Source organism: Helicoverpa armigera, chromosome 2 (assembly GCF_030705265.1).
Source record: "Helicoverpa armigera isolate CAAS_96S chromosome 2, ASM3070526v1, whole genome shotgun sequence".
Classification (NCBI taxonomy): domain Eukaryota; kingdom Metazoa; phylum Arthropoda; class Insecta; order Lepidoptera; family Noctuidae; genus Helicoverpa; species Helicoverpa armigera.
In genome coordinates, this window is record NC_087121.1 from 460,266 (window position 1) to 475,204 (window position 14,939).

Here is a 14,939-nt window from a genome sequence, read left to right on the forward strand (position 1 = left end):
AGACATAGAGTTGACCTTGAGAAAGAACATAGGATAGTTTTTATCCCGGAATTTTGATGAATTTTCTTGGAAACGCGATATAATCGAAAGCTAGTTTAAAAATAAAGTAATTAATACGTATACATGTTATCGATAAAGGTACGAAGGCCGTCGAACCTCGCAAAGCGCATGTTAGTGTGAGATCCGCTTCAAAGCAATCAACGCAGTCAAATGCCAGTTGCACCAGACGAAACTCTCAGTATTGTATTCCTCTGCTTATAACTTATCTACCAGTTACATCGTTTGAGCTGCCGAGGTTTAAAATCATTTCAGACTAAAAGGATTTTCTTTTTGACTTGATGACCTGGGGTTTTGAGATAAAGTTTTGAATTGCAAAAAAATATATCCAAACCGACCACGGTTATTACCATCTACTCTAGCTATTAAAATAGCCAGGATAACCGCAAAACCAATAAAAAGTAACTTTTCTTAAGCCTGAGCAAAGCCACGGAAATTAGCTAGTAAATAGTTCCAGACTATAGAATACCTATTCGTATTTTAAATTGGTTTATGTTGATCATCAATATAAAACATTACTTAACAATTATTACCTACGTGGGAAGAAACAATCTCATGCAATCCAGGGGGAAAATAAAGGTTAATGATGATGATGATTGATGATGAATTACACAATATCTTAACAATTCTTTTAAAAATAAACACAAACCTTGATTCTGAGAACTTCCTTACTAGGAAGTCTATTAAAAACAATACTGTAGAATTCCAAATTCAAATGAAAGCGTGGGCCGATCAATTGCAATGCTATTCCGCCTACCTAACGATTGTTATTTTTGATTTAGTTAATGTTTTGGTTGTAGTGGGCGTTTGGACGATGCCAGTAGCCGTGCCAGTAGCCGCGCCAGTAGATGGTATGTCAGCACAGTAGTAACAACAAACACACCGCTCTATTGAACGTGAGTAGTGGACCGGTCATATGTTATAGCAATTCTAGAATCGGCATTGGAACGCTTTGATCAGTGATAATGTCTTATTATTTCATAATTATGTGACTAGTCTGTGCTAGTTTTATAAATCTGAAAAGTTGGTTTGTACTTGAAAAAAATATTTCAGTGTTAGATATCCCATTAATTGAGGAAGGTTAGTTTCTAAGCTACTAAGCTGAGATAATACTTGAAAGTATGCCAGAGAGTGACAAAGAGATAAAAATAGGGCCAAAATAGCTATCAACTAGAGCACTTCACATTGAATATATTGGTGCAACTTTATGTCATAGTCATTATTTAAACACACATACAATAAAAAAGTTTTCTCCCCAGAAAAAGAACTCTCAACAAAGACACCCACGCAATTATAACAGCGATATTATAAGTAGGTATTTGGCTTGGAAATGATCCTTCAATCCCACAGAAACATATCACATTACATACATACATACATACATTAATTCGTTTATCTAATTCGGAACCAGAAAGGTCCGACTCCTAAAATAAAGTGTCAACATATTGTTTTCATAAAAATGTCAAGTGTGCAGAGCGCATGCGCGCGCCGGCCGGCCGGCTCTCAATTAAATATGTATTGCCAGATTTAGGAATGGTTTCCCGAAAATAAAGGGAAATGAAGGGGAAATTACATGAATATCATAGTAGATTGCAATCGAGTGAAAATGTTGAATGGTTTTGTGGGAATAAATATATTTGATTACGTTTTTTGATGTATAATGATTTATGTGTGAAAAGCTGTGAAATTCGGTACGGTAAAGTGAACATCCAGTGGTACGGGCAATTATCGATCTTGGACGGTCTACAATATTGGTCTTTTACCAAATAGTGGACCAGTATTAAATGGAATAATTCAAATCGATCAAGAAAAGCTTACTAAAATCTACATACAATCACAGACAGTAAGTATAGTTTGCTGTACTTCAGAAATCCACCTGTACACTACAACTTGGTTTTAAGCAAGGTTTGGTCAATACGTTCCACACAAAGCCATTTGGAAACTCAGATGCAATATTGTGAACGTAATGAAAGTGAAATTCAAGCCTATTCGTATAGTGCAGTCGCTACGGCGTAGCTACGCCATAGCAAGATTCACCTGCTACGGCGTAGCAACTCTTATTACTGATTGATCATAGTATATTAATTTTACTAAAATATAATGACATAGTGTCAGAAAAAAACAACACCATCTAAAAATATCAGACCAACGCAGATCGTTAACATCACCCCGAACGAAAGCTCTAAAAAAATATGTACAAAAAAGGCTAATTTAATAGTCCATAAAATTAAATTTATTCTTGGTATCCGCGGTTTTCATATAGCAACCCCGGTCGGTATCTTATCATTTAGCATCTGGCAGTTGACAAGTGACGCGCGCCGCGGCCGCACGCCCCGTCGCGATCGCTCCCGAAAAACACGCGAGTTCAAGTAATGTGAAATAAGTGAATACTTGTGAAAGATAATAAAGTTCTGAATAATGTGACATATGTACAGTGCAGTGAAATATAGTTATTAACAATGCTGTTGTTATTAATTGGCATGTTTATTGGTGAGTTTTGTTAAGTGATTTATATTAATTTTGAAGGTCTAAAATATGTCTCCAGATAATTTGGTCTGTCTGTAGAACTGATGGTTTTAGCTGAAGATGTATGATAGTTTAGAGACAACCACGTTATGGTACCATCTAAACTAGTGAAATAAAGTTAAAGTAGTGTCTATTTTCAATGTTTACGTGAAATACTTAAATTATTTATTCTTCAAGAACATTTTAACCCTTCTTGTTAAACTACTAGCAACTAAAATTCGGTAGCTTTTTCGTAAAAACAAAATATTTAACAACACACACTCCAGCGTTTAACCCTACAATTTTATAAGACAGGTTGACTAATTTAGATGGCATGATCTAGATAGAGTAAGGTTTTAGCTAAATATTACGCTAAGGATAGCAGAAAAGGGTACGTAACTATAATTTATTTAAGCTAGGAAATAAAGCGAACCTTTTCTAACTCACCTGAAATATTAAATATACTTACATATAAGAACTTTTTTTATTTACCTGTATTTTTAATAGGTTAATATCTGGCCGAATAAATATGACAGGCGTTCTGATTGATCGAGCGTTTTTTTTCAAATAAAAGAGATTGAGGTTAAGTGATTAATGAATGAACAGTTGTTCTATTGATCGACTCGCGGTAATGCGATTGATGTTTTTAAGCTGATTATTTTTGAATGTCGAACTCGAATTAATTATTAATCGTAGGAAAACTTGAGTAGTTTTTTTCTTCGATTGGTTACATTTGAATGGTATTATTTAAGTGCTAGCTTCCGCCTGCGGTTTTACCTGCTTCCTAAGGTTATTACTGCCCATACCTGGATCAAAAGTAGTCTGTATATTATTCTGATGTATACCATAGATAGACTGTTAAGTAACATAACTTGTAAGTTTCATCAAAATCTGATAAGATGTTTGCACGTTAAGAAGTAACAAACAAATATAAACTTTCGCCTCTGTCTATAATATTTGGGTGATACATATTTATATCCCTAAAAGGCTCGGCAGATGAAGTCATAATAAAATATTTTTACTGTTCAGTAGTTCCAGAGCTGATTCCTCGACAAACATACAAGCCAACATTACCGCATTACACATTCGGGCACAATTATCTCAGGAAACACTGCGACTGCGGCGTGGTGCATACAATAAGAGAATTAATTCATTGCAGTACAAACAAACAATAGTGTAATTGTTGTGTGCCGCCGCTTTTGTTTCATAGCGGTAGAAAGTGAGGCGGTAAAACTGTTCAATGGTATGTCGAAGTTAAATTCGTACATGTTCGTTTTGTTACAACTATCGAAGGCATTAAACATGGTCTTATGTCGTTGGTCGTTCGCGTCTCACACCCAGATAAAAAACCACTTCAACATTATATCTCCATACCAATTTTATCTCAATCGGTTCAGTGGTTTTGGGTGAAAGTATGTATAATAAACAAACAACTCACTATCACATAACTACTATTGTTAAGAAACTGCACTTTATTTGCATCCTAAAGATTTTTGTTTAACGTAACAATTTGTATCATTGAGCAAACATTGTCTTGCTTTTATAAAGATCGTTGGCCCTACATCTTAGGGCAGGCACATTTAACATTCGTTAAGATGTAAATTAAAACATTAATGTTAATAGTCGTTCTCCAAATTCACACTTTTCACCACAACAAACAATCTTTTAGCTCAAAACACATGCAACAAAATACCCCAGCATCATCCATCCGTTATCTCCAGCAAACACTCAGTATAACCGACCGTGTAAGAATGTGTGAAGCCATAAGTCTCAGTCAATCACGTACCAAAACCATTTGAATCTTCCGCATAAATACCTTCCTCCATACTGCTTCGATTGATCTTCGGTAAGATGGATAGTTCCGTATTTAAAGATAGATCGCTGGGTTTATTTGCTGAGAGAAAATAGCACTCATTATTTCTATAGACTACCTATAGTTTATTTTATTAGTTCGGTATTGTTCTTTGTGGTAATTTCTGGGAAGGGTTTTCAAATTATCTTTATTTATAGGCTATTCAATTATTGGCAATTAGATGTTAGAGGGGTCTTTTATTAAAAGGTATTATACCGTGTTATTGTTTTCAGTTATAAATAATTTGTTAGTTAAAAGTTTTAACTATTTTTAGTTACGCACGGTAAGTTTAACGTGGGCACAGTTTTATGGGTAGTTTCCATTTTAATTGGACAAGCAATTTCCCTAATTTACTATTCAATTACACAGTTATCTAGATAAAAGTTTGTTTTATGATACGCCCGTTTTATGGGTACACTCGTACATTTATGTACATATTTAAGTGAGGAGTTTTCCAAATAATGTCATTGTAACATTTATAGAAGATAAGCTTCTGCACGCGGTTTCACTCGCTTCTTGAGGAAACTATTGCCCGCTCATGGATAAGAAGAAGTTTTATGTAAGTTGTCCTGATATGTACGCTATTTATGGAAGAGAAAAGAAACATCAAGGAATACAAACTTTTGCGTTTATAATTAGTAGGAAGTAGGATGTACAATCTTGGTTTTGCATAAAATATTTCCTCAAAGTTTCTAGTACTTCTGTAGCTTTTACCAAAATATTCTCACAACACCTTTCATCATTTCTAAGAGCCTAGGTTGTAAAAACTCCAAGGATAGCTCAGCCAGCACTCAGGAATTACGGCGGTTCTTATCACAAAGATAAAACAAGTTCCCGAGGTAGGCTCCTACTCAAATAGTAAAGGAATAGTTAGCGAATTACGAGCCCTAACCCGATTTCTTTACTTAGCTTTTAGCCTACGCACACTGTAGACTAAACAGTAGGCCGACTTTCAGAACATTTAAATTCGTGAATTCAATCAAAATTTCGTGTTTAGGTATTTAATTTATTTCATATTGAAATATTTGCATTATTATATATATATCAAAGATTTTTAGACGTTCTGTTACCGGACAAATACCTGAACGTTATTACGTGCGTACTTCCATTCATCTTCATACTGATTTATAAGCCCAAACCAACTATTGGCCGACTAAAAGTTTCTAGTGTGCGAATGCGGGGTACTTTTACACTTACCGCCAACAGTTTATAGTCAGCTATACATATTCATTTACTTAGTTCAAGTCTATCTTAGTTTACGGTGTTCACAATGTAAGACGTATAAGGTTTCGTCCGCGGCTTACTGAGATATATCGTTTGTAATTTATGATAGTTCTACTTTTAGATTTATTTGCTGACTCTTAGAAATGGTCTCATGTTTTTGTAAAAATAAGTTTTTTTTCTTCTTGTTTTTATTATAAAAGCTGTTTATGCTCCGTGATTAAGGGTGACTTAAAGTCATCAAATCACTTCTTATGATTACTGGTACATCAGTGCTATTAGCAGTTCTGACTTTTAACTTTTACAACTGATATAGCGTTTTTACATAGACGGATTTTTACCAATGGAACGACCCACGTGGAAAAATCCAGTGAAAAATGCTCTATTGTAAAAGTCTAGTCACATTGTTCACAAAAAATACCACACAGAGTAGGTACAGTTCACAAATATTTTTCTATTTCAACTTCCTAGTATCAATACTTTTACCTCATTCCTCGCCAATTTTATAACAATCAATACACAACTTGGCTTAACGCAAACTTAAACCTTGGCTTACTTTTGTTATTGCGGACTTGCGAATTTTTAATATGCATATTACCTACATGATTCAAACCAAGTCAAGGACGACAGAGGGGGTGAGGCGAGGCTAGGGAGGGGGGTAGAGGGGTAGTTAAAGAGTTGAAGGTTCACAAGTCTATTGTTGGTACAACGTGCATATTTAATTTTCAGGTTTTATAATCCCTCAAGGGTAATGTAGGTAAGCAGAGGCAAAGGTCGGATAGTCGGCTTCAAACTTAAAGGCTTAAGCAATGGACGTGTGGACCGACTTTGAGGTGATAGGGTTAATGTAGTTCAGCTTTGGTTTGCGTTAGTGTTAACTATGTGTTGACTGACCGGAGAGGATTAACGAGACTGTTGTTAGGTGAAAAAGATTTCCGGGAAATTGGTTTTTGAAAACTATTTTTAGGTTAAGTCGTACTGTGGTAACAAAATATTATTTTTTGTATATTTTTATTGATTTTGGATTTGTGATTTCGATGTTAAGGTTTACGTTTAGCAAGATACAAACACGTCCTTAAAACACCTCTTTTCTAACCTCTGACATTTCGCGAACTTACCGAATACATTTCACAAAATATTCCGATTGTTTTCCATACAAACACGAGATAAAATACGTCCAACTTGTCTAATATTAATCTTTAAGCAGTTCACTTGAAGTTACGCGCTTATAACTTATGTATTCACTTATGTGTTTGTGTTTCATTTACACGGTACCATCGCTTACAAAACTCTATGAAGTGCTAAAGGCATTGAACCACGGAGTGAGGAAAGATAAGCGGAGATACCATGCAGGTAGGTCAGGCGCCTCCTTGTAGGTCAAATTTGTTCGGTGGGCATGACCTAAACGTCAGTTAGAAGTGAAATAACGAGACATTCAGATTCTTTGAAACATCTTTCCAAAGAAGGTGTATAAGGGCGAAAACAAAGTTCCTCGTCCCTCGTGCAGTTTGGCGTGCTACTTTCTGAGGCGATTTTCCGTTATGGTACCTCCGCTAGTCATTTGTTCTCCGTGCATTCAACAGTGGGTGAATAGAAATTGAGTGACTTTTATATGGCGTTGTCTCTTGTCGAGTTTCGTAAAAGTCCAGTAAGTTTTTATATTATGTATGAGGAAGGATATTGTTCGCTGTCTTCCAAGTTTTTGTCTCCTTATGTTCAGGGTGTTTTATTAAAGTTATCAGTATTTTTTGCGTTATTATATTTCTGAGTTGATCCAAGTTTGTCGTAAGCGGGATCTTATTCGCCAGGTTTCGAGATGAGCGTAGCTAGCGTGAGGGAATAGTTTGAGTTTTAGCTTTTATTACCAGGCCGGAAAAACCTGTTATGGCAATTTTATTTGTGTGTTTAGAAGGATTACAAAAATATAAACTATTTCATCTATTTGTTTTGCGATTGTCTCTGAGTTAATAGGTTACTTCTATGACGTGATCAACTAGTTTCAGATTTTACATACATATTTCAAATGTTGAAAGTATTGTGCCTAATGATTTCATCAAGCTCAAGTCTCATTGTATGGGCTTTAAAATTATGAATAGCAAAGTGCTTCCGTAAGTTTTATAGGTACCTATACATCCTCTGCCCACCTCTTCTACGTTGTATGGTCGAGATATTAAAATTTTCCCCTATGAATAAATGGGCTTATGTTTAACTGATCACCAGAAATAGTAACAAATAGCAGACAAAAATAGTAAATGATCACCAAAATGAAACTCGCATTTTAATGTAAAATGATAACCAAAGTTTTAACACTTTGCTATCCTATTTAAGTGAAATTACTCCAAAATAAATCATGCGCAAGCCAAAAATAGTAAATGATCACCAAAATTAAACCACCATTTTAAAGTAAAATGATAACCAAAGTTTTTACATTCTGCTATCCTATTTAAGCAAAATGGGTCCAAATAAATCATTGTTATCCCAAAAGTAGTAAATGATCACCAAAAGTAGTGAATGATCATCAAAATTATACCAGCGTTTTAATATAAAATGATAATCAAAGTTTTTACATCTTGCTATCCTGTTTAAGTAAACTGACTCCAAAAAAATAAGTTCGGCCTGATACAATAAATGTAATAACATTATGGGGACCCTTTTCCTGCACTAGGGTGGAAAATTGTCTATTGCATGCCTCTAAACAGTGCGATAAGAGTGTGTTTTCGAGGGAGTGTATTGAGAAACACATTCTTCTTCTTCTTTCTCCTGCCCTGTTCCCAATTTTACTTGGGGTCGGCGCAATATGTCATTTTCTTCCATTTTCCCCTGTCACTCGTCATACTGACACTCACGCATGCATTGCAAGCCGGACACATAACTTAATATGGCATCATAATACTTTATTTGATAATAAGCCTACATTTTATGGCAATCACAGTGACTTATTTAGGCAAAAATAATATATTAATTTGGTCGTCAAGAGTTGGTGATCATTTACTAAATTTGGTGGTCGAATACAATTTAAAGTGAAGTCGTGACTAAAATAGCTGGTACTATTACATTTTTAGACTTTATTTTTCTGGTGTTCAGTAGATTTTTCTGGTTGCAAAACTAAGGGTACCAAAGCATTTTATGGTGGTCATTATATTTGTTCCCGAATAAATGTGCCTATACCTCCTACCTTCTTCACCCATGACTGGTTATATTTTGTTAGGTGTTGTCATTAAATATTTTGATTGTTTAGGCTCGGACGTTTGTGTTTATCTTCCGAGCGATATGTGTTTACAAATACAATGTTCCGTGGGAATTTTGACGGCCATGTTTATTCTATTTGTTTTATATTGAAGGGAGGAAATAACTTATTTTTGCCAGTATTATGCATAATTATAAGTGAGGTTTGAGTATTTGGTTTTTGGTATGTGTGAGATAGGTTCGAGTGGAGTATGATACCGTGTCGTTTTTACATAAGTACGTTTACGTTTTATGACCAAATAAACTTTTAGCAGAGGTTGAATTTGGGATGCGTAACTGTACTTTAAATTTTTGAGTAACTTATAATACCTACCAGGAAGAGTGAGCTAATATTTTTACTAATCTTTTAAGGCACTATTCTGTAAATGAGCTTTTTTATATTGGTTAACGTTACCGTTAAGGAAAATAACCTTCTCTACTTTTTGTTAAAAAAACCTTTGGTCACATAAGTAAAACATAGTCAGAACTGGCTGCTTTACATGTTTCAATGTTTATTTCCGTTGCACACTATGAGCACTGCACTTAGCCCATGTGTAAAATGCAGGCAGCTTGCATGTGAGTTAGTGAGAATACGAATATGCATTGTTGATGATGTTTGTGTATATTTCATTTCCGTATTTTTGAAGACTATGTTATCATTATGAGCTTATGTATAAACTTGAACATTTCTGGTTATGAAAGTTAGTTTAAGGTTTTGTCGAAATTTTAAGAAGCCAAGTAAGTATGGCATTTTAAAAGCCTTATTAAAATAGCGTTCCGTCTTTAATATAGGTACTTAATATGTTTTTTTAGAATATATACGTTAATAAAATTTGATTCTAATGTACTCAGTTAAATGATATCATTACACGCACATTGTGGATTTTCCAAATGTTTCCTACCCACTCTCAATATTGCTACTTCCCCCTTTTGTGACATTTACACGGAAAACGAGTTTCATGTTACTCATTCTATAAACAGTTTTATATACACGAAAAACACTCCGTTAGGTTAATTAGGTTCACAGAAAGAAAAATACAGTTTCTACCCAAAAAAGGTTTTATTTTAAGTAATATTTTTATAAAATTTTTCCTGCACTAGGTAAAAACGTTATATTTCAAGCGAACATCTCGGCTCGTTAGCCCGACTACCAAACACTCCGTTGTCACTATTTTGAAAACTAATTAAATTGAGCTAACGTAGGCTGAACTTTAAAAATGTTCACTGAAAACGCCAACTGAATATGAACTTTATTGTGAAGTAACAAGATAGAAAATTGGAGGGACGTATATGATAAGTGACAGTGTTATTCACAGGTGGCTGTAGAAGTAAATTATGATTAGTTAGGGCTGTGGTACATTAGTTTTTGGTGTTAGAAACAACCGCCCCTGAACACCAATAACTTACAATGTTCAATTACCCACATTGCGTAGACGGGAGCCGTCAGGAATTGCGCATGTGTGCGTGGGAAATACTTCGTTCTACGCGCGGAGTAAGGAAAGATGAGCGGAGATGCCATTAAGCAGGTAGGTCAGGAGACTTCTTCTAGTTCAAATCAGAAAAGTAGGCATAAAAAGCTAACTAGGCTTTTGGGTTCTTTGAGACATCTGTCAACGATTTTGGTATTACAAAAAATTATCGGGTCCGAAGAAGGCGTTTAAGGGCGTAAACAGTAACGTTCCTCGTCCCCCGCACACCCGCATTTTGGCGCGCTGCTTTCTTATGCGATTTTCCGTTATGGCACCTCCGCTAGTCATTTTGTTCTCCATGGTTCTATGTATGTGTGGGTTCCGCATAAGCATTGTATCAGATTTCATGGTGAACGAAAGTGACGTGAAGTGGGGTAATACTCTAAGCGGGTAATTCAAGATGCTTTTGTTCCATTTACATAGTGAATGGAGTTTCTATTTATGTAAGCCTATATTACGACGATATGAGAATGGCGTGATGTTGCTTTTGACGATTTATTTCCGGAAACATGACACATAAAAATATAACATGATTTTTATGTGTCAAACGGATTTGGATGTTGGAACTGTTCCCTTTTTTCTTAACAACTTTGTAACTACTCAATAAATTTAAAATTAAGAATACATACAGTTATACTATACATACTTCTTACAAAAAATTTCTCAATACTCCTTCATACAGAAAAAAATATCAACATCCTATAAGACCCCAAGCACAATGGACCATATAATATGTCCCCTAAGCCCTGTGCATTCACCGTGAAAACTGTTGGTCCACATGCGAAGGGCTCACAGTTCGTAAAGAAAACAACTTTCAAACCATGGCAAATATAGCGAACCCCATTATTTTGGTCAACATACTATATAAACATGTTTGGAAAAAGGATTGTGTTGTGTAAAGAAAGATTTTTTGGGTATTGAATGTTTGCGTTTGCTTGGTGATAGTTGTATTGATATGTGTGAAAATCATATTTTTAACCTTGCATTTGGCATAAATAAAATGAGTGTTTTTTTTTCTGTATTCAATTTAATACTTGGGAATTTACATGAGTTCATTTAGCCTATCTACTACACGAATAAATTGATTGGCTTTTTGCTGTACAATAGTAGGTTTCATAATCCATTATTGTGATTGTGACCTAATTGAATGCCTTGTTTGACATTTCATATGTAGTGTTATAGATAACACTATGTACTTAATGAAATGAATATGAGAAATCTTTCGGAACATGCTTGAAACTACAAGAGCTAGTCTAAATTAAGATAGACAATTCATATTTATATCCTTTTTTATAGCAAGACCTAAAAAAATACCTGGCATTGGAAACCATAAAAATATCATTAATATTCAGACCTGCTCTAACCTGCCGAACTTCCCATCCACTCCATTACTCTAGAACAAAAAGCAATAAAGAAGCATAGTAAAATGTAGCATACACGATAACCTAGATTAGTTTTAAAACAAGGCAAAATGCAAACTTACTGAAACTGCGTTGTCTATAAAACTCCCATCTAGTTACGTAAAGGTAACTGCTGTGATCGCCAGCCAAAGTGAAATTTCAATAAAACTTTGATTAGGCACAAGTTTTAGGTACCAGGGTATAATGAAATACGTGGATGTCTTCTGTTTTATCTTCAAAGCAGTTTGAATTTTTCTTCCACAAGTTTTAAGGACTTTAAGCCAGCTGTATCTTGACTGAGTCGTGGCAAAAATCGCGAGTAAAATGCCAAATTATTAATGTTATTGACATTTCCTTAAATTGTACATTTCAGTAATTAACAAGGAATAGTTGTTGCATTTGAAAAAAAAAGTAAAATAAAGACTTACTGAGATTAATCACTCTTACCTTTAAGCATGAAATTATAAACACCGTTACTAACGTTGCTTCGTGAACCAACGCCCTCAAAATTAACCCCCATGACACCGCATCATATCACATGACACTATTATCGAACATGACAAGACAATAACGCTCGATATCCACTTACGCACACAACAGCCCGCAGAGCAGCTTGTTGCGAATTCCCAAATATCCTGCAATCCTGTTCACTGCTCACTCAGTGGTGATAAAGGCCTAAACAGCTGAATTCTGCGCCGCCGATCGTAAAACAGTTCGGACGGATAGTCAGTACGTTCGTAAGCATCGCAGGGTTGCCAAATGCAGTGCCGTTATATAAAATTGGCAACGTACGAGTTGTGGTCGACCGGCGGTTTGGAGAGTGCAACTGTCGATGTATCTGGCATTTGGGGGTTGCGTAAGTCCCACATTACGCTGGGTCCGTGCCGATTGTGTTTTTTTATTGGTTCGTGTCGGGTTAGATATTGGCGGCGCATTGATAAACTCGGGGAACTTTATGCGATCGGTGTTCTAAAGTGAAATATTTGAGATTATACCCAAAATTTGGGCTTAACAAGAATATTGTATTACCTACAGCCGTTAGAAGATAATGACAGTGATTCTGGCGAAATTCATGCCGTAATATTTAGATATTAACAACAAGAATTTCAGGTAAAACCCGTCGTCGCTTTTCATTAAATGTTCAATATTCTTTGTATAGTCAAAGAAGGACTTATTTTCTGTTCAAGCTATTATCCGCTTTGGAAGCAGCTCAACCAATAAATTTACTGTAAAATTAAATGGCTCAGTACTTCAGCTATTTTGGAGAGTGATTAGATTTCTATTACGCGAGTGAATACCGAATCCCTACCTCCTGAAATTTCAAGAGCTCTGAAGTTCAAAGTTCAAGTGTTTTCCTCCTTAAATTGTTTTATCGTTAGTAGTTAATGAGGCAATTTCAGCAATTAAGATTTCGTTATAGAAAATGGTTGAAAAATAATCACGTTGCCGATTAAGGCCAACTGTCGACGGCGATAAATTGACGAAACTAATTGAATTAATGACTTTACAACATTTTCAGTACTTTTTCGTGAAATTACGGCACGAACTTATGAAGTAATAAAGATCGTTTTTTTTCTTTCTCCAAACTTTTGTTTTAATTTGCTAAGATCATATCTTTCAGCCCTTGGTCGTTATTTCTGCGTCTTGATTTACAGCTTATGGCGGTTAAGTATAGAATAGAAGAGCATTTTTAACCAACCACAAAATCTGGTGAATTTTGGCATCGATAACCGATTTTCATGAGATTGAACCAGCCCATTTGATACCTGGGGGTCGAGAGTTTTCAGGTAGGCTAGACTCTAGAGCACTCACTAGATTCAGGGGCTCTCGATAATTCAAGATAGGCTCGACACCGAACATTTTCATGCAAGCTTTAATGGCAAAATAGGAAGTGTGTTTTTTTAAAACGACACTAGGAGGTATTCGACAGAAGTGAGCATCGAAAATAACTCCACATTCTGGTTATATAAAAGTATTCTATTCCATTTCACAAGTTACAAAATATTTAACAGAAGCAACGTAAAACATGTCAGCGCAGTCTACGTGATAATATCTTCAATATAAAATTCTTTTTCAGCACTTTTCTCGTGGAATACTTTGGCGTAAAACCTTGAACCTCTTTTATGGCATAAACTAGGCCCGTAAAATTCTGTAACCCCACCAGAGAGGGGCCTAATGCATAACGCATGTAGGGCACAAGTTTCTCACGAAACAAAAAAAAAACTGCGCAAAGCGAATATTTCTTTTGATCTCATAAGTACACTAGAGGCCAAAGAAAAGTATACATCGGGGATTAAACCTTTATTGCGAGCAGAAAGGCACGTATTGTTGCGTATTCAATACGCAGCCTGAGAATAGGATATTTTAGCATTAGGCGTAATGACTTGCTTTCGTGGCGTATCGTTGGTCTCAGCTAAGTGGCTGCGGGTCACGAGACGCCGCGTTTCGCCTTTTATTTTACGTTCCAGTGCGTTTTAACAGCGACGCTTTGATGATAATTTTTGTTACGTTTAAGGAATAATGGTTTTCTTGAGGAATTTGGGTAAATGCTTTGGTCAATTGTGTATGATTTATTTATTATGCTCAGAGTAGGTAAGGAAAATGAAGCTATTTCCCAAAAAGCTTTGCGGAGTGTAGATTTTCAACGGTTATGTACCAACATGAAGTATGATTCTTTTAATTTCACCATTAAAGTATTTTAAAAAAAGTAATCAGTAACTATGATCAGATTATTATTCACTTTTTTGATATCCATTTAGTTATAATTTACGCTGAAACAGATCAAAATTTCTGTTTTCAATTAATTAATTAGTTTCTGTGTTAGTCGAATCGTAACGAATTACTAAAATACAGTTACAGTTTAATTTATGTCAAAATGTATTTATCAAAGGGAGTATAAATGAACTTTGTATTTATTATTACATAAATGATAGTATCAATGGCAATGGCACATAATTATAATTATTTTACGAGTAACACGCAAATAGATAAACTGAAATCACAACCATAATTAACAACGAGATAATTTATGGATTTTATTCATCGGAATAAAATAAACATAATTTGACCAAGCTTCCCACTAATATTATAAATGGGATCGTTTGTGATGATGTATGTATGTTACTGTTTGACACAAAAATGCAGGATAGATTTTAATGAAACTTAGCTGTAATATGAAACAACATTTATGCTATTTTTTATCTGTGTGCG

The 14,939-nt window shown here is 35.1% G+C and overlaps 1 protein-coding gene across 1 annotated transcript in view; it reads left to right on the plus strand.

Moving 5' to 3' along the window:
* Positions 1-2,362: 2,362 nt before the first annotated feature.
* LOC110378484 (uncharacterized) overlaps positions 2,363-14,939 on the plus strand; it is a 77,538-nt gene continuing 64,961 nt past the window's right edge. Inside the window, exon 1 of the mRNA XM_064042485.1 lies at positions 2,363-2,547. Coding sequence (XP_063898555.1) covers positions 2,517-2,547 — 31 coding nt within the window. The 5' untranslated portion in view covers positions 2,363-2,516. The remainder of the gene's footprint in view (positions 2,548-14,939) is intronic.